The sequence below is a fragment of the Megascapheus bottae genome, chromosome 4 (genome assembly GCF_031878675.1).
Source record: "Megascapheus bottae isolate mThoBot1 chromosome 4, mThoBot2.hap1, whole genome shotgun sequence".
In the NCBI taxonomy this organism is placed as follows: domain Eukaryota; kingdom Metazoa; phylum Chordata; class Mammalia; order Rodentia; family Geomyidae; genus Megascapheus; species Megascapheus bottae.
In genome coordinates, this window is record NC_143512.1 from 12605816 (window position 1) to 12631624 (window position 25809).

At 46.3% G+C, this 25809-nt stretch overlaps 3 protein-coding genes across 3 annotated transcripts; 1 reads left to right on the forward strand and 2 right to left on the reverse strand.

Moving 5' to 3' along the window:
* The first annotated feature begins 10802 nt into the window (after positions 1-10802).
* On the forward strand, positions 10803-19759 carry LOC150064023 (uncharacterized). Its single transcript, XM_090331389.1, has 12 exons — positions 10803-10886; positions 11690-11749; positions 11965-12047; positions 12701-12787; positions 14190-14323; positions 14972-15180; positions 15254-15337; positions 16229-16289; positions 16992-17065; positions 17387-17545; positions 18634-18792; positions 18871-19759. Exons 1-12 carry the CDS (start codon positions 10803-10805, stop codon positions 19069-19071), a joined length of 1395 nt encoding a protein of 464 aa, XP_090187515.1. The 3' UTR covers positions 19072-19759.
* A 1874-nt stretch (positions 19760-21633) lies between these two features.
* Positions 21634-22788, reverse strand: Slc35a4 (solute carrier family 35 member A4). Its single transcript, XM_090331390.1, has one exon. It carries the CDS (start codon positions 22785-22787, stop codon positions 21813-21815), a length of 975 nt encoding a protein of 324 aa, XP_090187516.1. The 5' UTR covers position 22788; the 3' UTR covers positions 21634-21812.
* A 394-nt stretch (positions 22789-23182) lies between these two features.
* Positions 23183-25772, reverse strand: Surmir (SLC35A4 uORF mitochondrial inner membrane regulator). The gene is made up of 3 exons (XM_090331391.1): positions 25647-25772; positions 24643-24741; positions 23183-23383 (listed from the first exon to the last, which is right to left on the reverse strand). The coding sequence occupies exons 1-3, from the start codon at positions 25659-25661 to the stop codon at positions 23186-23188; spliced, it is 312 nt and encodes a 103-aa protein (XP_090187517.1). The 5' UTR covers positions 25662-25772; the 3' UTR covers positions 23183-23185.
* Between the last annotated feature and the right edge of the window lie 37 nt (positions 25773-25809).

Genomic DNA, 25809 nt, shown 5'->3' on the forward strand with positions numbered 1-25809 from the left:
CCATGGGCATACTGCAGGGAGATCATGAAGAAACCTGTATTTGAAACTTGTATTTGCCTGACCTTATTAATTTTAGTAGCTCCAATTGTTTTCCCGGCCAATAGGTCATTGCTCCACCCACAGGGCGGGGGGCATGCAATTAGACTGTGGCCCCTAGAATTGGGGGAGCAGTTCTATGCTAATTTTTTCATAACTAATGCAGTCATCATAGAATGCCACAACATCCGTATCTTGTCTCTCCATAACAGCGGCTGAATGGCTCTAGTCAGGACAGGGAGCAAGCCAATTACTAAGATGCTGCTAGGCCAGCTACACCCAAGAGCTGGGGCCTGTGGCACTTTCTAGTTGCTGGGAGCTTAAGGCCTGAGAGGATTGCTGATGAACCAGGCTTTGGAGGATGGTTTTGGCCCAGGGCGAATTAGGCCCATTTTTGGAGACTGCTTTCTTAAGGTCTTTTAGGGCAGGTCTATTGCCCCCAGGGTTAGCATTTATCAAGCATGGTGGGGAGGAGTAAATTGGCGGCTTAACCCGCCCTTTCCTTTCAGGGGAGGAGCTGCCGAGATATGGCTGGTTAACCTCCTCTTCCGGTTTAACACGAGGTGAAGCGTGGGAGTAAAATGGCGGAGGCTGCTCTGCCCTCCAATTGTCTGCCGCAAATTTTGGGGCAGGAGCACTTGGTGTAGGGCTCTGGGGCCCAATCCCAGGATCAAAGGGGCCCAAAAATCTCTCCTCAGGGCGAGACTCTAAAACCTGAGCAGTGGAAGGGCCAACTTTCCACAACTCTGAGCACTCCTTATTTAAAGTTTCCTTGGCCCTAGATGCCTTAAGGGCAGATAAAGTCTGATAGACCCCAAGGGGAGGATCCTCTCCCAAGTTAATCTTCCTCCCTCTCACCAGGAGACATATGCAGTCCCATGTGGCCCAATTGAAAAGAATGGCTACCATTAACACGGCACACGTTAAGGCCTCCCAGAGATCTGAAATCTCCATACCTCTGCTTTTAAATCTGGACACTATGAGCACCGGTTAATTTTGTAGATCTGACCTGTCCTGAGCCACCAACAAAATATTATCAGAGTGTAGGGAAATTGTAAAAAAGCAATCTTTAAGATCAATGATCATTTTATCTACATAAAAACAATTCTTGTCAAACACATTTGGTAAGGGCTATTTACAGCATACATGGCCAAGCATGCACTATTTACAGTTTCAAGCAGAAAATTTTCCTTATTTGACCACAATTGCAATAACTACATGAATCTGATCTCCAGCTTGGCTCTGGGTTACCGGGAAAGCTAAGAAGGTTTGGTTTTTCAAAAGCAAGGTGGCAGAGTTCTAAATCGAGGGAGGGAACGCAACTCTTAAGGAGTTGAATATGTTCCCGTCTATGTTGGAGTGATCGCCGCAAGGCTGATAAATCAGGCATAGGGGGATCGGGCTCGTGGAGAGCCGGGGCATGAGAGAAGGGGGTCGGGAGGCCTGTCGCAGTACCTCCTCGCCGTACTTACTTAGAAGGGGGGTCGGGAGGCCTGTCACAGTACCTCCTCGCCGTACTTAATTCTTTTTAACCCAAATTCTTCGTGTCTTGAGAGCCTATGAACAATTCCTGTGACGATGATGCCTGTCCCATGGTCAGTCACTTACCTTTCGCCGTCTCCACTCAGCGTTGACCGAGATGTCTCGGGCGGGCTACTCCGAGCTGGTCACACAATCACTTGGATCCAAGGTTTCCTGGAAGACAGCGTTCCTCAGCCTCGAGGGCACTCGAGCCGCACGTTGGGCGCCATTTGTCCCGTCTGGCGGGACATCAACTAGGGCCAAGAACCTAGAGGGAGGAATGAAAGAGACAGGAGACACGAAGAAGGCAGCAAGACCAGCGTTCTGATCAAGCTGCAAATTTTATTTTTCACACAGGGGTTTATATGCCTCTTCAGGAGAGGCAGGAGGGGGTTGGGGTGTGGGAACCGCTTGGGGCAGGGGGTGTGGTAATGGGATGTTTGCTTCTGCTCCTGGTAGAAGCCAGGTGGTAGGATGTTTGCATATCAATGCAAGCAGACATGCAGGCACCAAGAATTCAGGGAAGGGGAGAATGTCTCCGACAGAATACCCAAGCCCTGATAGAGAGGGGGAAGGAGGAAGGGAGGGGAAGGAGGGAAGGAGGGGAAGAAGGGAGGGAGGGAGGGGAGAGAGAGAGAGGAAGAGAAGAGAGAGAGAGAGAGAGAGAGAGAGAGAGAGAGAGAGAGAGAGAGAGAGAGAGAGAGAGGAAGTAAAAAACAGAGTGAGGGGTTGAGTTTGGCCTTGTGGTAGAGTGCTTCCCTGGCATGTACGAAGGCTTGTGTTCAATTCCTTGGTATCGCATACATAGAAAAGAAACCAAAAGTGGTGCTGTGGTTCAAGTGGTAGAGCTCTAGCCTTGAGAAAGCCCAAAGACAGTGCTCAGGCCCTGAGCCCAAGCCCAGGACTGGCAAAAACCCAAAACAAAACAAAACGAAAACAACCAGTGAGACACTTTTTTTCCCCACTGAATTTGGTGACTGGAAACTACGTGTCATGGTCTTAAGATCTGTGACATTTTTTTTTTTCTGAAAGCAACCTGGAGACAGAATCCATTTATTTGAGCTTGACTAGGGGTTGAGGGCGTCTCCACTACAGCCCAAAGACTGAGAAATTCCACTGACACTGCTAGGCTAAATACTGTACCCTAGAGAAGGAAGGAAATGAAGCAAGTATGGGGAGGTGTGGGCCAAGAGAAGCAAAGATCCTATTTTCACATGGCACTGTCAGATTTCTCATGTGGTATGATAGATTTTCTTCTGAAAGAATTAGATGATCATAAGATTTTCTTTGCGGGACTAGAATTCATTTCCCTGTAGCTTCTTATTTTGTTTTGTTCTGTCATCTGAAACTAGACATACAAAAGTTTACTTCAATCATATCTCCAATTCTAGCTTTTGTTAATTAATTGTAAATAAATATTTCACATTTGTCTACCATACTGGCTTCAAGCTGTAGATCTCAACCTTCTAAGGTACCACATTCTCCTCTTTTCCTTGACTATTGAGACAAGGGTCTTTGTCTTCAAAAATTGTTTTATTTTTGCTCTCTTCTATCCAGTCTTTTCCCAACAAAAACATTTTCTAATGTTTCTTCTTTTTTTTTTTTTTTTGCCAGTCCTGAGGCTTGAACTTGGGGCCTGAGCACTGTCCTTGGGCTTTCTCAAGGCTAGAGCTCTACCACTTGAGCCACAACACCACTTCCAGGTTTTCTACATATGTGGTACTGAGGAATTGAACTTGGGTCTTCATGCATATGAGGCTAGCACTCTACCACTAGGTCAAACTCCCACCCCCAATGTTTCCTCTTTCTTTACTCATTATTCATATAACAAAAATCATTTATGACACACACACAAAATTGTATGCAATAAGGCCGGGGCCTGGTGGCTCACACCTGTAATCCTAGCTATTCGGGAGGCTGAGCTCTGAGAATCATGATTCAAAGCTAGCCAGGGCACTAAAAAAATGTGAGTTAATCTCCAATTAACCACTAGAAAACAGGAAGTGGGACTGTGGCTCAATAGAATAGGATGGTAGCCTTGAGCTGAAAGAGCTCAGTGGCAGCGCCCATGTCTAGAGTTCAAGACCCCTGATCCTTCCCCACCCACACACAAATTATATGTAGTGGACATTTGAAGACTGCCTAGAATCTGTGGATAGGTGTGTGTGTGTGTGTGTGTGTGTGTGTGTGTGTGTGTGTGTGTGTGTGTGCGTGTGCGTGTGTGGGTGTGTTTTAAATAGTGTCTTTTTTTTTTTTTTTGTGCCAGTCCTGGGGCTTGAAGTGAGGGTCTAGACACTGTCCCTGAGTTTCTTTTTGCTCAAGGCTAGTACTCTACCACTTGAGCCACAGCACCACTTCCAGATTTTTCTGTGCATGTAGTACCCAGGAATTGAACCCAAGGCTTCATTCATGCTAGGCTAGCATTCTACCACTAGGCCACATTCCCAGCCCTAAGTAGTCTCTTATTATGCATTTTAGGTTGATTTCAAACTCACAATTCTCCTACCTCACCCTCCCAAGTGTTGGAATCATGGTGTTTCTTTGTTATTGTGTTGTTTTTGTTTTTTCTTGTGCCAGTCCCAGGGCTTGAACTCTAGGCCTGAGTGTTATCCTTGAGGGAAAGAAAGAAAAGAAGGAAGGAATGAATGAAGGAAGGAAGGAAGGAAGGAAAGAAGGGAGGGAGGGAGGAAAGGAGGGAGGGAGAGAGGGAGGGAGGGAGAGAGGGAGGGAGAGAAATAGACAAAACTTGCAAAGATTATGCTAAAGAAAAAGAAAACATACAAAAGGATAAATGTGGCTGGGAATGTGGTAGAGTGCTTCCTAACATACATGAAGCCCTAGGTTCAATTCTTCAGTACTATATAAACAGAAAAAAACAGAAGTGGTGCTGTTGCTGAAGTGGCAATAGCCTTGAGCAAAAACAAGGTCAGGCAGGGACAATGACTGGTTCCCTAGTTCAAGTGCCAGGACTGAAAAAAAAAAAAAAGTGAGTGAGTGAATGGGGAACAAATGTGTGATGATTCCACTTATATTAAATATCTGGAATAGGGTATTGAAGAGGGAAATAAATATATTAAAGGTTGTTAAAGATTGTTAGGATCTAGGGGGAGGGTAATGAGTGCAGAGTCTCTGTTTGTGGTGATGGAAACGGTTGTAAATACTGGTGATAGTTGCGTAACAGTGTAAAAGTAATTAATGTCACAGCATTGCACATTTAAACATGGTTAAAGGACTGGGAGTTTGGCCTAGAGGTAGAGTGCTTGCCTAGTATGAATGAAGATCCAGGTTCCAATCCTCAATACCACATATATAGAAAAATCCGGAAGTGGTGTGGTGACTCAAGTGGTAGAGCTCTAGCATTGAGAAAGCCCCAGGACAGTGCTCAGGCCCTGAGTTCAAGCCCCAGGACTGGTAGAAAAAAAAAAGTCTGAAAGTGGTGTGGTGGCTCAAGTGTTAGATCTCTAGCCTTGAGAAAGCCCAAGGACAGTGACCAGGCTCTGAGTTCAAGCTTCCCAGGACTAGTGGGGGGGGGGAATCATGGTTAAAATGGCATATTTTATTACACATTGACCTAAATATCAAGTAAGCAAAAGATCTCAAATCAATGATCCAACCTTACAGAAACTGGAAAAAGGAAAACAAAACTAAACCCAAATCTGGAAGAAACTAGAAAACAATTCAAATTAGAACAGAGATAAATGAAATAAAGTCTAGGAACTAAATTCTGCTTCTTGGATAAATTGGTCAGGCACCAGTGGCTCACACCTGTAATCCTAGCTACTCAGGAGGCGGAGATTTGAGGATCTTGATTCAAAGCCAGTCTGCGAGAGTTTTATCTGCAATTAACCACCAGAAAACCAGAAGTGGTGTTGTTGCTCTAGGGGTAGGGTGGTAGCCTTGAGTTGAACAGCACAGGGATAGCACCCAGGCCCAGAGTTCAAGGCTCACAACTGACAAAAAAAAAATTAATGAAATTGACATGCCCTTAAGTAGATTAAGATAAAAAGGAAGAGGAGTGCAAAATAAAACTCCAAAGGAAAGTGAGGTATTATTTCTGATCTTGATATATGACACTACATTTAGCCAATTCAATTTCTTTCTTCTCTTTCTCTTCTTTCTTTCTTTCTTTCTTTTTTTTTTTTGCCAGTCCTGGGCTTGAGCTCAGGGCCTGAGCGCTGTCCTTGGACTTTCTCAAGGCTAGCACTCTACCACTTGAGCCTCAGCACCATTTCCAGCTTTTGTCTATGTATGTGGTACCAAGGAATCGAACCCGGGTCTTCGTGCATGCTAGGCAAGCACTTTAACCACTAGGCCAAACTCCTGGCCCCTAGGAGATTATTCTTTAAGTAAAACAGTTAATAAAGATTTGATTGTATTTCAAGAAATTTTGACTTTTCCAAAGACAAAACATAAGTTCTAGGTGTTCTGTTGAACAGTAAGCTTAACAGCACACTCAGTGATGGAAACTGCCCGTCTAATAAGCATGATGAAGTCCTCAGTTCAAACCCCAGTACTGACAGTGAGTTGGCAGGGGCAGTGAGAACTTCCAAATTTGTGTACGTGGTACTGAAAATCTAACCCAGGGCCTCACTCATGCTAGGCAAGTACTCTATCATTAAGCCGCATTCCCAGCACAGAACTTCCAAATTTGTACTGCTAGTCAGAATTACGGAAGCCCTGGGATCACAAGCTTATGGCTAACGTCAGAAAGGAAGTGTTATGTTCCTTATCCTATTACGTTTGATCCAATTCTAGGTAGTTGATGTCAGAAAAAGTACAGTTTGTTATAACAACCCTGACTCACTGAAACAAACACAGTAGTCTCCTTTTATCTTCAGGGCCTTTGTTCTAAGACCTCCAGCAGATACCTACAACTGCAGATAGAACTGGATTCTATTTAGAATGTGATTTTTTCCTGTACATTTCAACCAGAGAGTTGTATTTATAAAGTAGGCAAGAGATTAATAACAATGACAAGTGATAACATAGTTATATACAGTACTTAAACATAGCCAAGTGTTTACCATGAGAGAGGCTCTGATAATCAGGACGCTAAGTGATTAAACCCACAGTAGCTCATAGAGGGTGGGCCCTGAACCAAAGAGTAATTCATACCTTGGAAAGGCCAGAATGGGATGGCACTAGGTTTCATCCCACAGCCCAGAAGAGTGTGCAATTGGAAACGAATGAGTTGCTTATTCCTAGCATTTTCCATTGGCTGTTCTTTGACCACAGCTGACCTTGAGTAACAAAGTATGAGTAATGAAGCCAGCAAAGGCAGCGTATTGTGTGTGGTTTGTGAGGAGCAAGAATGAAAGGAAGAAGAATGAGGAACTTTGATTCCTGGGTATATTACCACAGGCTTAACCATAGTATGGTTAACACAGCCCTGCTCTGCTAAGTTACTGGAGTTTAAAGTTATTAGTAGGATCTAGAATGACTGGTCTAACCTGTGAAGATGAATGAATAAAAAAATGTAAAGTTGGATGGGGTGGAGAGAATGACGAAAGGGGTGATATAGATCAAGATGCATTATGCTCAGAAACTGAAAGGTTGAATTAGAATCCGTTTGTATTACTTAAAAATAATAATAAATGCCAGGCATGGTGGCTCATGCTTATAATCCTAGCTACTCAGGAGGCAGCCTGGGCACTAAAGACCCTGAGACTCATATCTCCAATTAACCACTAGAAAACCAGAAGTGGCACTGTAGATCAAGGGTAGAGAGGTAGCCTTGAGCTGAAGAGTTCAGGGACTGACAACCAACCAAATAATAATAATAATAATAATAAGCTGGGGGCTGGGAGCTTGGCCTCATAGTAGAGTGCTTGCCTGGCATTCACGAAGACCCTGGTTCGATACCTTGGTACCACATACATAGAAAAAGCCAAAAGTGGTTCTGTGGCTCAAGTGCTAGAGCTCTAGCCTTGAGAAAGCTCAAGGACAGTGCTCAGGCCCTGAGTTCAGTCTTCAGGACTGGCAAAAAAAAAAAGAAAAAAGAAAAAAGAAAAAAGAAAAAGCTGATATAATGTAGCCCAGCCTTCTGAGAGGTTTGGTAGATAAATGAGAACAAACTTGGGCAAGAAAGTCTGTGAGAGAGTTTTTTTTTTTTTTTTTTTTTTTTTTTGTCGTTTTGTTTTTTGTGGGTCATGGGACACAGCCAGGGCGCTGTCCCTGAGTTCCTCAGCCCAAGACTACCACTCTACCCCTTGAGCCACAGCCCCAGTTCCCATTTTCTAGTGATTAATTGGAGATAAGAGTCTCATGTTCTTTAGTGCCTGGGCTGGCTTTGAACTGAGATCCTCTGATCTTAGCCTCCTGAGTAGCTAGGATTACAGGCGTGAGCCACTGCCCTCAGCTGTGAAAGATTCTTATCTCCAATTAACCACCAAAAAGCAGAAGTACAAGTATGAATCAAAGTATAAAGTTCTAGCCTTGAGCAAAGAAGCTAAGGGACAACACTTAAACCCTGAGTTCAAACCCCAGCACTGGCCCAGAAAATGAAAGAATGAACGAAAGAAAGAAGAAAGGGAAGGAAGGAAGGAAGGAAGGAGAGAGAGCATGAAAGAGAAAAAATGGAAAGAGAAAGAAAAATTGAGAAAAGAATAGAGAAAGAGCTTTGAATTGCCTTCAGCAATAGTCCCACAACCAAAGTATAAAGACTGACGAAGAAAGGAGCGAGTCTGGGTAAAAATTTCTCTTATTCTATGAAAGTTTTCAGAAGAGAGAGAGAAAGCATTCCTCAGGAAATACAGGGGAGTGTCACCTTCCTTGATAGATGAACTGTCTAGAGTCACCTGACCCTTACCCCTGCACATTCAGATGGGGGGGAGTTATGAATTATTAAGAAGAATCTGAGTGGCTCAGTAGCCATGGAGTCTGGAGTCCCAGACTCATGGCTCGATACACAAGAGTGAGCAATACTGTCAGAATGTGAGGAAAGATTGTTTTTTTCTGGAATTATTACTGCCTCCTTAGGAAAGCCCTATGAGAACCACAATTAGATCAAGACAATATAAAAATGCAAGCATTGATGGGAGCAAAAGATGAAAATGGAAGTTTTAAACAGGATTTATATAAAGTAACTGAAACTTCTTTACTATGTAGGAATAAATGTAATGTCTAAATAAGGAAGAGTTTCTCTGCCCAAAATGTGTTTGTGGAATCATAATGGAAGCTACAATTAAGGTGGTAGGAGTTGTTGAAACCAAGGTGGAAGTTTGCATCAAAATTTATGTTTTGGAGCCAGGAGTGGTGGCTCAGGCTGAGATCTGAGCATCAAGGTTCAAAGCCAGCACAGGCGCAAAAGGACCTGAGACACTTATCTCCAATTACCCTCTAGAAAATGGGAAGTGAGACTTAGTCCAAAGGTAAGGTGATAGTCTTGAGCGCCCAGGCCAAGTTCAAGCCCACCGCCCCCAAATATATATACATATATATATACATAAGTATACATAAATATATAAGGGATGAGAGTGTGGTCGAGTGATAGAGTGTTTGCCTATCATGTATGAAGACTCAGGTTCAATTCCTCAGTACCACATATATAGAAAAAGCTGGAAGTGGTGCTGTGGCTCAAGTGGTAGAGCTCTAGCTTTGAGAAAGCCCAAGGATAATTCTCAGGCCTTTAGCTCAAACCCAGGACTGGCACAATAAAATAAAATAATATGTGTATGTACTTATTTTTCAGCTGATTTTTTACGATAGTAACTTCAGTAACTTTAGTGCCTTATAATAATATATCCCAAAAAGCTGGAAGTAGAGCTGTGACTCAAATGGTTGAATACCATTTGAATACCATTAAGTGAAAAAGCTAAGAGACAGGGCCTCAGTACCCAAACCCTAAGTTCAAGCCCCAATATTAGTGTACATATAAATTAATAAATACAGTGGGTGCAGTAGCTCACCTCTGTAATCCTAGTTACTCAAGAAGGTGAGATCTGAGGATCAAGGTTCAAAGCCAGTCAGGGCACAAAAGGACCTGAGATTCTAATCTCCAATTAACCTCCAGAAAATGGGATGTGGGGCTTAGCTCAAGGGTAGGGCAGTTGCTTTGAGCTGAAGAGCTCAGGGACAACACCCAGGCTGAGTTCAAGCTCCATGACCCAATAAAATAAAATAAATGGAAGACATAGTCTGGCCAGAAGTTGGTAGTTGGTGAATCTGGAACTCTGAAGATTCATTATACTACTTTATTACTATGAAAGTTTTCAGAAGAGAGAGAGAAAGCATTCCTCAGGAAATACAGGGGAGTGTCACCTTCCTTATAGATGAACTGTCTAGAGTCACCTGACCCTTACCCCTGCACATTCAGATGGGGGGGAGTTATGAATTATTAAGAAGAATCCGAGTGGCTCAGTAGCCATGGAGTCTGGAGAGGGAATGAGCACAGCTGCTGATGCCTACCAGGCAGCTGTGTCACCTCCAGAGCCCCAGGCTGTCTCTCCCAACTCACTTGCCCTGATGACAGTGGTGGTAGCAGTGGAGCCAGGGAGGAAACCGGGTAAGAAGTCCTGAACCAGGCACTGGTGGCTCATGCCTGTAATCCTAGCTACTCAGGAAGTTAAGATATGGAGGATCCAAGTTCAGAGTCAGCCTGGGCAGAAAAATCCTCACAATTCTATCTCTAGATAATCAGCAAAAAGTGAGGTCAGGGGCATGGCTCAGTGTCAGCTGAGCAGGCAAGCCAGACAAGTGTAAGGCCCTGAGTCAAGCCCTGGTACTGGCAGAAAGAAGAATCCTGAAGGAGGCGGGAGCCTGGCCAGAAAGAACTGCTTGGGAAGGTTGAGGCCAAGCTAGCTCAGTTTGGGAAATGAAGGCACAAGCTGAAGGTATGATTCGGGAATCCTGGAGCTCTCTTTCCTCCATGAGACTTGAAATCTGCATTTCTCAGGCCCTGATGAGACCCCAAGCCCCACACTTCTAGAAGGGTCCAAAAGCCTTCGTCTTCTGACCGGGACTCAGGTAAAAGGAGATGAAAGTGAGGGTGGGGAGAGATGCAAGTGACACTCCTGACCCCAACTCTGTCACAGGAACAATGCTTCGCCTTTGACAAAGTCCTGGGTCCTGATGCCGCTCAGGTAGGGGGTTGAGAAGGCCATGGGGGCGTGGGATCTGGGGTTCTGACTGCCCCCCACCCCAGCCCTTTTGCTCAGAGAAAGCTGGGACAGGTCTTCTGAGAGGACAGATGTGTCTGTGTCTCTTTGCAGGAAGCAGAGACAGAGCTTCTGGCACAACTCCAGCCCATGCTGGCTTCTGTGGGCAGAGGGTATAGTGCAGCACTACTGCTCCGAGGTTGGGAAGCAGAAGCACCCCAGCTCGTGCCTCAGGTGAGGAGCCACCAGGAGACAGGTCTCATGAGGTGCAGATGTTACTTCTCCCAGGGTCCTCAGAAAATCTTTGCATGCCCACTTCAGCTGGACTAGGGCTCACTCTTTAGAGCTTCCTTCTACTGAAGTCTCATCAGGTAGCTATTGGGAGTTCAGGAAAGGTGGACAAGGGTCAGGGAGGAATGTCATTTAAAGACCCAGGAGGTCTAATTTTCACTCCATGAAATCAACATCGATGCCACACCTATCGGCTCATGCCTGCAGTCCTAGTTAGGCGAAGGCCATCTGAGGATTGTGATGCAAAGCCAGCCCAGGCCAAAAGGTGCATGTGACTCTTATCTCCATGGAACTACTCAGGAAAAGTCAGAAGTGGTGCTGTGGCTAAATGTCTGGACCCTTGAGCATAAAAGCTCAAGGACAGAACCCAAGCCCTGAGTTCAAGCCCCAATACAGGCACAAAATGAAAGGAAGAATAACAAAGGAGGAGGAAGAAGAAGAGGAAGAGGAAGAAGAAGAGGAGGAGAAGGGGGAGGAGGAGGAGGATGGTGCCATGAAACTTGGTAGCTTTGGTGGCTTCATCAATAAGCCTCAGAATCAAATTGGAATCTTGTCGCATGGCTCCTCTCCAGCAAGCAGCAGGTCCTATTCAAAAAGGTCTCCTGATTTGTCTGGCTTCTGGAAACATGTTCTTTCTGTTCTGGACACCCTGTTCCCACTACCCAGCACGGGGCCTGGTCCAGACTTCACTCTCAAGAGGTACTGAAGGACTCAGTCCCCACTGAACTCCTTTCTCTTCCCTTCAGCTGCTGCAGGTGCTGTTTGAGGAAGCCGTGCCCCTGCTCAGTACTCTTAGCCTGGTGCAGGTGAGAATTTCTCAGGTGGGAGAGGAAAGACCATGCAGCACTGCTTACAGAGGCTGAGGCTTCTGGGAGCCAGAAGGCCTTGGGTCCAGCCTCTCTTATCTTTCCAGGGTCTCCTCACCCCAATTGTGAATGCCTAAATTCCATGCCCTGCTTAGCCCACAGGGCCTGAAAGAGGAGGAATACTTAGGTCTTAAGGAAGGTGATTGTGATTCCAGGTCAGCCCCAGTGGAAGAACTCAGGACTTGCTCTCCCCAGGGCCTGAGGACCTGTCGGTGCTGGATGTGGCCCCTCTGGGTCTGTGAGTGTTCAGGGTTCCCCTTGAATAGGAAGTGTGTGTGTGGGGGGGGTCTTAAGACACCTCCAAGCCACACTCATAGAAGTTTCTACCATTACCACCCCAGGGAAAGACCTGGGTCTGCTCCTAAAGCCCCTCCACCCTCTCCTCCTTATCCAATATCCTTACCTTCCTGTCCACTCCCACCCCACCTCAATTACACTTCTTTGAGCATATCCCTACCTTCATGTCCTGATTCAACCTAGTATCACATAGGGTGATTGCGTACGTGCATGCGTGCGTGTGTGTGTGTGTGTGTGTGTGTGTGTGTGTGTGTGGTAGTTAATTGAAGATAATAGTCTCAGGCTTTTTGGCTTCAAACCCAAACCCTCAGATCTCAGCCTCCTGAGTAGCTAGGATTACAGGTGTGAGCCACCAGGTGCCTGACCACAGTGGATGATTTGGAGCATTCGTTTCTCCATCTGTGAAATGGGGATAATCCCAACTACCCCATTTTCCTTGTGAGCCAACCATAGGAGGCAAAACAAGATCACGAAGAGGAGAGGCGCTTAGAGCAGCATACCCAAGCCTGGAGATTGAGATGGGCTTCCCATACAGAAGGACTAGGGGGCTGTGCAGAGCCCTGGTATCTAGGAATCAGCTTCCCGTTCCTCCAGGGTAGTGGAAGGTGCCAGCGAAGTGGAAGTGTCTGATTCAAGAGCTGCCTCAGAGCTGTACTTGAAGGCTGCAGATGGGGAAAGCAGGTGAGGACTGGAGGGCACCAGTCACCCCTCATCTCCTGGGCGTTGGGCCTGAGCCCACCCTCTCCTCTTCAGGGGCTGCTCTCTGTTCACTCTCACCATGTCCTGCCCTGAATCTGACCCTCCTGAGGGGCCTGGAACCCAGCGTGTGTGGCGAGGTACCCTGAGGATCCTGCAGCTCCCAGAAGCCCGGTAAGTCTTAGGTTCCTTGGGATGTGAGGTGAGGAGCCAGAGTGCAGATGGAAAGGCCTAGAGCAGCACAGACATCTCCTCTTCTCTCCTGGGCTCTGACCGTCACCGTCACGGTGTCCAGAGCCCAGCTAAAATGCTTTGGTAGCCAAAGCGTTTGATGTGGCCAAAAATAACTAGGTAGAGAGTCTGTGGAATCTTTCAATAAAAACAGATCTTTCTAGGCACTGGGTTTAAATTAAAAACAAAAAACAAATAAACACTAATAAGGGCACCAGGGGAAATTTTGCAAATAGTGTCTCCAATCATTTTTGTCTTATTTTTCAGATTTTTGTTGTTGTTGTTGTTGATGATGATCATAGGACTTGAACTCAGGCCCTGGATACTATTCCTGGTCCTGAGGTTTTTGAATGGCTAATTGGAGTGAGTCTCACAGGGACTTTTCTGCCCAAGCTGGCTTCGAAATGTAATCCTCATATCTCAGCTTCCTGAGTTGCTAGGATTTCAGGTGTGAGCCACTGGCTTTTAAAATTTTATTATTTTTTAATGTTTACATTTTGAATTCATTTTTCAGCCACTTACATTTCTTCTTTCATATTTGTTAGATTATGGGCTTGGAAAAAAGCTAAATGACTAAAACCAACTGGAAAATTCCTAAGCAATCACATCTTCATGCACAACTTTATATTCTTTCCTTAGTATGCAAAAAATGAAAATAATTATATGAGTGATTTAAAAAAGTAATCCTTTTTCCATGTGCCAGTGGCTCACACCTGCAATCAGAGATACTCAGAAAATAGAGATTGGAGAATCCTAGTTAAAAGCCAGCTCCAGTAGGAAAGTCCATGAGACTCTTATCTACAATTAACCACTAAAAAAACAGAAGTGGTGCTGTGGCTCAAGGTGTAGAGCATTACCCTTGAGCTGAATAGCTCAGGGACAGCACTCAGGCCCAGAATTCAAGCCCCATGACCGACAAAAAACCAAAAAGAAACAAAACAAAACAAAAAATACCCATTATAAATCTGAAGTTGGGTATGTAGCTAAGTGGTAGAAGATTTGCCTAGCATGTGTGATGTGTGAAACCCTAAGTTTGATGCTATCAAAGCAAACACACATCAATAGGGCTGGGAGTGAGGCCTGGTGGTAGAATGCTTGCCTAGAATGCATGAAACAATCCAGAGTAGAGAACCCTCCATCTCCTTCCCTCTGACAGAGACTGCCCTCTGCTTCATGCATTGGCTGGTGAGCTTGCTGGTGAGGAGATGGAAGGTTCTCTACTCTGGATTGTTTCATGGCTTCTGGAAGGAAACCACTCTAGTGGCCTGCTTCTTCGCCTGAATACCCAAGGTAGTTGGGGGTGGGTGTGAGGTTCTTTGGGGGAGTTCTGAAATCTGCTTTAGGCTTGCCTCATCCTGTCACCCAACTAGCTCCTGCTTATCCCCAAACTAGAGAAAAAGCCTGAGTCTTTGGAAAGGCCAGCATTCCGCAAGGTTCCGGTGTAGCTGAGATGCCTGAGTCTGGAGGGGAAAGGGCAAAGTCAATGTTAAAAGCCAACTAGGCCCCATACCTGGCTTCAAGCAACTTCTTAATGAGAGGCAGAGCTGACACTCAAGCACAGTTCTGTTTGACAGTAAAGTCCTTCTGTACCCTTGATCATGATACCAAACTGGCTTCTAGATAAATACACATCTGTCCTTCACTGCTTTATTCTTGAGTGTGTAAAAAAGTTGCTTGGCTTTTCTGCATTTGAGTTTCCACATCCGGAAAACACAGGGTGGGCAGGATTCAGTAGAGCTGCTGTGGATGAAAAGAGGTAATCTATGAACAGCCTTAGTGCAGTGCCATCAAACATATGTAGTAGTCTAACTGAGGTTAGATATTTTAATAGATAGTACTACAGAAATTTAAAGTATTACACTAGCCCAAGAGCTGTGCTTTCTATGTGCTCTGGAGTTTATAGGAGAGAATAATCTACTCTGAGTCTCCTATTGCCAGGATGTCCCCTGAACTTGCTCCAGGCTGCTCTGCTAGGGGCCTCAAGAAGAAGGATGCAGGTGAGAGAGGTGCAGCCCACCTTATGGGATGCAGTAGAAGAGGCCCGGACCCGCCGAGCTAACCTGAAGACACTGCGTTTAGGCCTTCTTGGAGACACCTTGACATGTAGTGGCCTTAACCAACTAGGCAGGGCACTACAAGAACTGCAGGTAAGCAAGATGAGTCCTGGGAAGCACCTGGCCTAGCAGTGGCCAATGCTTATTCTGAACTCTTTCTTCCTAGATGATAAAAACCTGGAGCCAGTGGCTACGAAACCAGGTACCCAAAGCAACCAGAGATGAGTCTGCGGAGCACCTAGAAACACATGTAGGTCTTCTCAGACACCTCTTGGTAATCACATTTATGCCTTTCTTCTTGTTGGATTACAGGGCAGTCTATTCATTCAATGATTTATTGATTCCCATTTATTGATCAATTACTATGTGCTGGACATAGTGCTGTATCAGTCTTGGAAGTTCTCTAGCCTTGTGGAGTTTATAACCTGCTAGGGAGAAATAACTAATACACCATGATCAGTACTCTAAAAGGTTTATAAACTCATGGGTTTATGGTACATTGAAGTTATACTTGGCACGAGAGGAAAGAAGATTTGATGAAGGAAGTGGTGGAGACTAATGAAGATGAGAAAATAATATTTTAATGCTAGATGCCAGTGGCTTTCACCTGTAATCCGACTCGGGAGGCTGAGATCTGAGAATCTCCTTTAGAAGCTAGCCCAGGCAGGAAGTCTGGGACTCTTTTTTTTTTTTTGTCAGTCGTGGGACTTGAACTCTGGGCCTGGGTGCTGTACCTGAGCTCTTCAGCTCAGGGCTACCAACTTACCCGTTGAGCCACAGTACCATTTAAGTCTGAGACTTAATGGTTCAATGTACCGCCAGAAAAAAAAATCCAGAAATGGAGCTTTGACTCAAGTGATAGCATGTTACCATGAGCAAAAAAGTTCAGGTATAGAGCACAGGCCCTGAGTTCAAGCATCAGGATTGACAACCACCCCACCCTGTAAAATTTTTTTTCAGGTAGGGAGAATGATTGAAATTCAGAGGTGAGCATGTGTTTATGGTCTCTGGGGCACTGGAAGGGACTCAATATGCTGGATAACAGAATCTAATGAAAAAGCCAAGAAGACCAGACTGGGAGGTTAGGCCCAGCTCACACAGGGTCTTGCAAATTTATTGAGATGTTTGAATTCTCTTGAAGGTTGAAGGCAGGCCACTGAAGTATTTTAAGCAAGGAAGACAACATTTATCCCCATTGTCAGGTAAGCAAATTGAGGTTAGGAGAAGAATAGCTCAGAGTCACCAACAGAATCACAGACAGCAGAAATGCAAATCACATGGAAGCCTTTAGACTCCTAAAGACTTTCATTGGATATGATCTGTTTCCGTGCAGTAGAGGGCGCTGTCTTCTATGCTCTGTTGCAGAGTGGTAGAAACCCTGTCTTTACTGTTCCTTCTCTTTCCTTTCCACATTCACGTACTGATGACCTGTTTTTACAGCCCTGGGCCTGATGAACTCAGGCATATTGTAGCTTTCATTTGTGAGTAATTTCTGGAAGGTGGAAAACCATGGATACCTCTGTCTGTGGTCTAAAAAAAATTAAAAAGGGTGAAGGGGAGAGGAAATGAAGGAAGTCAAGAAAGAAAGAGAAAAAGAAAGAAAAAGAAAGAAAGAAAGAGAGAGAGAGAGAGAAAGAAAGAAAGAAAGAGAGAAAGAAAGAAAGAGGAGTGTTGGACTTTTAAACATGATTTCAAGCTCCAAGTTAAGCCTACACTTCCTAGCAGGGATGGTGAATATGGAATTGTTACTTTATCTTCTCTGAAAGAGATAGATTTATCAGTAATTCCCAAATTAGGCCTCAAGGGGGAGCCCCAAGGTGGATCTGGGACTTGGGGATTAGCTTGGTGTATGTGTGTGGGGGGTGGCTCACACTTTGGGTGTGATTAATTACCTTTTCCTCTAGTAGCAGGAAGAATAGCACCACCTCTAGGATCTTTGCTCCACCTAAAGCCTCCTTTCAGGGATTCTAAGGAACAGGTAATACCTCATCTACCCCAGAAACATCTGGAGACTGCTGGGGCAATAAAGGATCCCAGAGCTCAGCTCATCTGCCTCCTGCTAGCTCTGCCCTAATATGAAGGGGAAGATAGAGCCTCTGACATGCATCCCTAGGGGAGCAATAAGGGACTGTTTTCCTGCTTGTTTTGATTAGGAATTTGTAGGGCTACTATGGTACTTATTGACAAAGCCAGTACCTTTTCCCTCAACCCAGAGCCCCTTGTGTCTGCCTAGTCCATAGACTGTTTCAGGCCACTTAGGTCTCGAGAGCAGTCTTAGCTAATTTTCAGCACTATCTAGGCCAAGCAGACCCCAGATGTGGCCCTGCAGTTCTTCCTGGCCAAGGTCCGGAGGCAGAGACTACTGAAGCAGCACCAAATTTTAATCCAAGAGGAGCTGAAGCATTTGGAACAAGAGCGGGTGGCAGGTGAAGAGGTCAAAGGCCCGGTGACTGAAGAGGTGAGGAGCATCAAATAGGGGATTCAAGGTCCTTCTAATGGGGCCAGACATTGTGCAAGGGGTCAGCATCACTCTTAATTGGCCCACATCCTCACACAACTCTTAATAGTGTGGGGAACAGAGGTGTGATGGAGAAGGGAGGGGCTGTCAGGAGCAAAGAGGTTTACTTCACCCAGGCTAAAGTGGATAAAAGGAGATGGCAGCTAGGCTAAGACTCAGAACAACTAGGAATTCACTAGACTCAGCTTCACAAGAGCAGCTAGTGCTCACCATGGGGACACTCAAGAAAACATAACGGAACAATTTAAGAAACAAAATGTGTGTAGGGGCCAGGAGTTTGGCCTAGTGGTTAAAGTGCTTGCTTAGCGTGCATGAAGACCCGGGTTCGATTCCTCGGTACCACATACATAGAAAAAAGCCGGAAGTGGTGCTCAGGCCCTGAGCTCAAGCCCAGGACTGGCAAAAAAAAAAAAAAAAAAGAAAAAGAAACAAAATGTGTGCCAGGCACTGGTGGATCATGCCTGTAATTGTAGCTACTCAGTAGGCTGAGATCAGAGGAATGTGGTTTAAGGCCAGTTGCTGCACTGAAGTCCATAAGACTCTTACCTCCAGTTATCCAGCAAAAAGCAAGTGGGTAGAGCACTAACCTTGAGCACAAAGAGGCTCAGGGGGAGACTCCAGCCCCTAAGTTCAAGACCCAGGACCAACAAAGAAAAAAAATAAGAAAAAGAAAGAAAATACCCATATCTGTATTGAGGTGGGAGGGATGGGGTCAAGTTCTCAGAGAAGATAAATCATATGATTGGGGGTCTAGTGAAAAGAAATGGCAAAACAGACTCTTGCAATTGCTAGAGCTAGGCTGTAACCTAACATGTGGTGAGGTAAAATGAAACTATGCCACATCTATGGCATTCAACCAAGCAGGATGGGCAACTGTTGAAAGTCAGTGCCATCTCAGCCCTGTCTCTTCTAAAGAAATTTGGGCAAGGGAGATCATGCCCTGGTCTGTAGTTATTATGATATATGTGTGTAACACAGAGCCTGGCTCACAGGTAGCCTACAACAAAGGATACAAATGCTTTTTGAAGGCCTGTGAGGAGAGACAGAGATGGCACCAGGAGCAAACCGTACTGAGACACCAGGTAGAATTCCTTAAGGCAGAGCGGGATGCTGCAGAACAGGATCTGGAGGCGCTCTATGACCTGCATGTGCAAGCCACCCGAGCACAGACGTGCCACATGCTGCAGGTGAGTCGGGACAGAAAGCAGACCTTGAGCTGGTGTCAAGGCCAGCTGATCAATGGACATCTCTGAATTTGGGCACAGGTATTCCAAGCCTGGAGAGGGCTGTGGGAAGAGAAGGCCACAACCACAGAGTGCCATTATCGCAGCCTGTTGACTAGTGTCCTGCAAGATGCCATCGATATGGCTTCCCAGAATGAGGAGCTTCAAGTCCAGAACCAGCGACACTGTCGAAGGACAGGCCAGTCCGGGGCAGTCCAGCTGGATTCCCACCCTGGGGAGTAATCTGATCAGGAACTCTTCCTCCTTCCTCATTTGTTTAGGGCCTTGAGATCAGACAAAACAAGCAAGCTGTTTCTCACTAGGGATAATTACTACCACTGAACAAATAACCATGATTCTTTTGTGTCCGTTTTGGCTAAGCACCTAACTTTTTATAAGCTCATTGTGCCTTTTCAGCTACCCTAGACTATAGGAACCATTTGATCCTCATTTCAGAGATACAGCAACTGAAGAACAGAGAGACTAAGTTAACTGCCCCCAAGCAGCTGAATGGTAGAGACAGAATTTAAATTCAAGCTTGGCTGGAAGTTGTATATCAGACAGAAATAGGTCACAAGCTTCAGTGTGCAATCAAATCACATAGGCAACTTAAAATAACATCCTGAGGAAGTAAAACCACAATACTTGCATGTCTGAGCAAAATATAATAGATGCATGTCTGAAATACCACAGTGAAATTACTTGATGTAATTAATACACACTAAAAAAAGTCAAAAGGGGCCGGGGAGTGTGACATAGTGGTAGAATGCTTGCATGTATGAAACCCTGGGTTCATTTCTTCCATACCATATACACAAAAAGCCCAAAGTGGTACAGTGCCCCAAGTGGTAGAGCTCTAGCTTTGAGAAAGCGCAAGGACAGTGCTCAGGCCCTGAGTTCAACCTCTAGGACTGACACACACACACACACACACACACACACACACACACACAAGTCAAGACAATTGAAGTTTCCAGTGGTTGTGGTGGTGGGGAAATGGTGAAAAAGGGAGGGCTAAAGTGGATGAGGATAAATATGGCCCATATAATTGTTTGCATGTATGGGAACAGAACACGAGATTTCTTTTAAGAGGGGCAATTGGGAAGGAGAAGAGTAGGGGAGGGGGTGAGGTTGATTGGGATGTATCATATATATGTGAAAATGTCAAATACAACTCTGTACAATTAATATATTCTCAAAAGTTCCCCAATCCCCACGGTTAGATCCTCCTTCAATGGGACTGACATTCTTTGGTGCTGGCTATCTCTTCCAAAGAACTATATACACATCCAACGCTGAGTCTCCATTTTGACAAGTTCACCAGTTACTGTATCATGGAAATTGGTTCTGCATTACTCTATTACTGCTATAACTTTAAAGGATAGATGGCCACAGAAATGATCAATGAGGGGACTAGAGGGAATGAAAGCCAAATCCACTGTGGTGGTTTTAAGGCTCAAGATATGTTACATTTCTTAGGGCTCAAGTTTTGGGGTTAAGGGAAATTCCAAATACTAACAAGAAGCCAGGCACTGGTGGCTCACGCCTGTAATCTTAACTGCTCAAGAGACTGAATTTCTGAGAACTGTTTGAGAACTAACCCAGGCAGGAAAGTCCCTGGGGCTCTTTATGTCCATTAGCTACCAGAAAACCAGAAATGGTGCTGTGGCCTGAAGTAGTGGAGTACAGAAGAGCTCAGGAACAGAAGCCAGGCCCTGAGTCCAAATCCATGACCCCCCAAAAAAGCTGATGTGTTGGCCCATGAAAATTATACCACTGGCAAGTCGGGAGAATCTTGTTGGTCGTGGGGACTCTGAGCCTGGGCAATATCCCTGAACTCTTTAGTTCAAGGCTGGTGCTCTACCACTCTGAGCCACAGCACCACCTCTGGTTTTGTGGTGATTAATAGGAGATAAGAGTCTCACAGACTTTCGTGTCCAGGATGTCTTGGAACTGCGATCCTCAAACCTCAAGTCTCCTGAGTAGCTAGGATTATAAGATGTGAGCCATTAGCACCTGATTTTTCACTTGGGTTTGTAAGGTACTCAAAGTTAAGATACTTGAGATTAGGGAAAGTTGTGCAGCACAGAAGATACAGGACAACTGCGACTGGTTGTAGGAAGTACCCTACATCCTAGAATACTTTTTATTACGACTTTATTGCTTCCACATTTAAACATTGATTGAGCTATAGAAGTTTCCTGTACCTGGTCCCAGGTCACTGTGCAGTTTCCCTAGGCTGTTGGGACAATACTGTAAGGGGTAGAACCCAAAATGGGAAAGATGGTAACAACCTAAAAGTGGCAGAGGGCTTCAAGAGGGCCCTTGAGGTGGGTCAGGAGTGTAGATTTAAGCCAGGGCCCAGGGGCAACATTCCCTGAGATGAATCAAATTCCAGCCTTCCCGGGAAATTCCAAAACAAAGGCTGTGTGGAGAGCAGCACTTGAAGGGGCCTTCAGACCTTCTCCAGGCACTGCTGGAGCTGGGGAGCTTGGTAGAGTGGCCTGGGTGATGGCTCTATGATTTGTGGCCATCAGGCTTTCCTGCATGATGGTAGGACTGTCCCTTATGTGGAAACCATGCATGGAGGCTAGGCTGAAGCAGCTAGCATGAGGCCTGGAGGACAGTGGGTCTGCTGAGATGACCACAGTTGTCCACACCCCTAAGCAACTCTCTTCGTGTGGGATGGGGTTCTCAGGTCTAGGTACCAATGCTCCGAATTCATTAGTATGGAGGAACTATAAGGTGGGGCTGTTTCTTTAACCAAACCCACTCTTCGGGTCTCCTAGGCGCACCCCTCCCTCCATCCATCCATCCATCCATCTCCAGAGACTAACTTGACTCTTATTTTCCCAGATTTTCTTGCAAGGCACTTGTTACAAGGCTGCCGGGGGATCCTGGTGGGGATGGGAAAGGGCCAGGAGGTAGCCCAGTTCATGGCCCCTAATCTACAAGGTCAGGAGCAAAAGTGGCTACGGTCAGGGCTAATGCCTGCCGTAGTACAGGCGCACAGCCAGGCCAATGAGCAGTGTGGCCAGAAAAAAGGAGGCTGTGAGCTGCAGGCGGAGCAGGGCTGCTGAAAGCACAGCGTTGACCACCAGAGAACAGGACACAACAAAAAGGCGTGTGATGCTGCTGCCATGCTTCATGACAGCTGACATGAGCAGTCCATTCAGTGCCTGGCTCAGCACTACAAGCACTGCCCATCCTGAGAAACCCTCTAAGAGGCCCGGGCCTGGGCCACCACTTGCATACAGGCCAAGATTCAGAAGTACACCAAAAGTGTAGAGGAAGAGGTTCTGAAGTGCCAGTGGCAGCCGCTGACGCTTCATGAGCAGCTCTGTGTACACAGATGACAAGCCAGAGATGAGGCAGTACAGGATGAGGAGCAGCAGTCCCAGTGGAGTGATATGCAAAGGCATGCGGCTGGTGGCAGCAGCAAGAAGGGGCCCAGGAAGGTTGTTCCCAGGGTCCTGAAGGCCACCTGCTGCATAGCAGGCCCCGGCGGCCATCAGTAGCAGCAATGCTAATCCCTGGCGTGCTGAGAGGCGATGGCCGAGGCAGAGGCAGTATAACAGAGCTGTGCTTCCGATTTTGAGATTGCTCAGTACCTGGTAGGTGCTGGGGTCCATGTAACGCTGCAGATAGATCACCAGGTTGTTGTTAGCGCCATAGAGGAGGGCTGATACTGCAAAAGGAGCAGCCTGGCGCCAGGGTGGGGCTCCCTGGGGCCATGCTTGCCAGCCGAGCAAGAGGGAGAAAGCACACAGCAATAGCTTAGTCAGCTCGGTGAGTAACACTGCTGATGAGGGCCGAAAGGGCATGCGGCCATCCACACGGCACAGTGCCAGCAATGGGGCATGGGCACCATACATGGCAGTAGACAAGAGTAGCATCAGGGTCCAGCGGGCCTGCCTACGACGGCCCAGGTGTGGCATCTCCCCCTCCTCTATACTCATGGCCCAAAGCAGACCCCCGGTTGGTCTGTCTAGGGAGGGGCAGAGGGATTGGGATGTCTGAGGGAAATCAAGTTACGAAGCTGGCTTCCTGGAAGGGAGAGCCATGGTACATTGCCAGGAAAAATGTTGAGGATCAGGGTCAGCTGCACAGTCCAATTAGGGCTGGTGAACCACAGTCTTGGTGCCCGTCCCACAGTTAAGGAGGGAATGAGTCCAAAGTGCAGCCTGACAGGCCTCTGCCCACCCTCTGCAGGAAAAGAAGGAAGAATAAAGGTGGCAGAACGAGTGGAAGCAGCAAATGGATGACAGCAGGAGAAGCCAGGTAGAGCATCTGTGATTGAAAAGTCTCCACCTCCAGAGCCTGGCTGTTCATTCTGCCTCTTCCATGGGATCCAAAACTAGTCAGGCCCCTTGCGGAACGACCGAAGGTAGTCCTTCAATGTCTTCTCCACATTGGGCACAGCATATGCCTGAGCTGCGTAGATACCAGTACAAGTGCCCACTGCAAAGCCCAATACGGCTGATGCCCTCAGTTTGGCCACCACATAGCCAGCGAGGAATCCCTTGAGGAAGGGGGAGGATAACAGTGAGCCATCCTGCAGAAAAAAAAATAATAATAAAATAACTGCAGAAGGAAACTCAGGTAGAAGCAAAATGCAGAAGCCAGACATGCTTTCTCCTTTCTCTGACCAGGAACGATTCAATTTAGGCTTAGAGAATTCTACTACCTGCTTTTCCTCTGGACAGCTGTAGTATTTTCTTCAAAAATGTTCTCAAGATTCTGGAGCTAGAAAGAACTTAGGAGTTCTGATCACACAATATGAGAATCCTGGGTTTGGAAGACTCTAACCACAGAATCCTACTGCCAGAGAAATCTTTTAGAGGCCCAAGTTCTGTGTGGTTCTCCAGCTCTACTTTCTAGCATGGTACACCATAGTGGCCAAGCTGATCTCTTTTTCTTCCTATTTTTTTTTTTTTTGCCAGTGCTGGGGCTTGAACTCAGGGCCCAAGCACAGTCCTTGGGCTTTTTCCTCAAGCCTAGAGCTCTAGCACTTGAGCCAGAACACCACTTCCGGCTTTTCTATGTATGTGGTACCAAGGAATCAAACCCGGGTCTTCATGCATGTTAGGCAAACACTCTACCACTAGGCCATGCTCCCAGCCCTTCCTCCTCATTTTCATAATAATACTTCCCATCACCAAAGCTTTATATTTACTGCTCCATCAGTCTGAAAATGCTTATTCCTCCCCACATCGCCTAGTTCCCACTTAAGACTGCAGGAGTGCATGTGTGCGTTGTTATGTGCACATGCTTTGTTTTTTGGTGCTGGTCTCGGGGCTTGAACTCAGGACCTGAGATTGTTCCTGAGCTTTTTTGCTTAAGGCTGGCACTTTACCTCTTGAGACATAGCTCCACTTCTGACTTTTTCGTGGTGGCTAATTGGAAATGACAGTCTCCTTGACTTTCTTGCCTGGGCTAGTTTCGAACCACAACTGAAAAGATCTTGTTGTCCTTGAGCTCTTTAGCTCACTAGAGTCACAATGCCACTTCCGGTTTTCTGGTTTTAATTGGAGATAAGCATCTAACAAACTTTTGTGCCTGGGCTGGCTTTGAACCGTGATCAATCCTCAGATCTCAGCCTCCTGAATAGCTAGGATTACAGGCATAAGCCACCAGCGCCCAGCTCTCAGTCTCTCGATAGTATTACAAGCCTGTGAACCACCCAGCAGTAGACCACTTGCCTAGCAAGTACAAGGTACCAAATTCAGACCCCATTACCACCAAAAATAGCAAATGAATCTTTACTAGTTGGGTAGGGAAACATAAGGTGAGGGGTAAAAGGAAAGCCCCTACCTGGCTCACTCCACCGTTGACCTCATTTTCCACACGCTGCTGCAAGTGCTCCAATTGGTTCTTGAGAAATGCCAGGTCCTTAAGCTTGGGCAGAGAATCCTAGGACAAGGGAGAGGTGGGCTCCAGTAGGCTTGACCCAGCCCCATTTCCTGCTTAATTCTATCAGAGACTGGGAGTTAGGAGGAGTAGGATGAGCCAGAGAGATTTCTTCCTAGAAAATCTTCCTGAGATAGCAGTAGTAAAGGAGGAAAGGCATTGAAAAGCAAGAGTGAGGAGGGGACAGCTGGAATCCGCATCAGTAACTTTCAACGACCCAAACAGGAATTTTACACAGCAAGCTTTGTACAGAAGAGGTGAGAGAAACCTTCAGTTAGTTCTATGAGGAAAGGTCTACTAAATTATCAACTCCCTAAAAGTGGCCATAAGTCTTAACTGATGTGTTCCAAGGCTTGACCTAGAAACCAGCAAGCATTTGGTGAATGTGCGGCTGATACTGGGCTACCAGGCCAATAGTGACTAGTGGATTAAGGCAGTTTTCCCTGGACAATTTGAGGGTAAACTTGATTCTGCCTGGGCTTTATGATTTTATTCCCAAGGCCACCCCAAACCGAATGGGAATAGGCAAGAGCGTGAATAAATGACGGGAGAGATTCGGTTCATATAAAAACTCAGTATGTGTGTGGGCACGCGCGCGTGTGTGCAAGGGAGTGTCTGGATGGCTGTGGGATTAGGGTCTGTGGAAGGGAAATTTTAGGGGATGTTCAGAGTGGGGTGTTTCAGAGTGAACGAGTGTGTGTGCAAGTAACACACCCTGGAAGAGAGACCATGGGGGGAGAGAGATCCATGACTGACTCCTTCACTGTTGAGGTAGTCGTCGGGAGCCCCAGCGAAGACAAGGAACATCTTCACCCCTGGACCGTTCCCGTGCTGCCTCTGCCCAGCACTGGAAAAGGCATGGAATGTGAAGACCATCCCGAATGAGAATCACCCCCACGTTCACTCACCTTGTCATCCGCCATCTTCCCTGCCGAACTTGTTGCGCACGCGCAGCCCCGCCCGTTTGATGCCAAATGCTACGGCCTTCTTTACTGAGGGCAAAGGCACTTCCGGGGCATTGCTGGAAAAGAGGGGTTGGTTTCCTGGTCAAGGAGCCCTGGCCCATGGCTT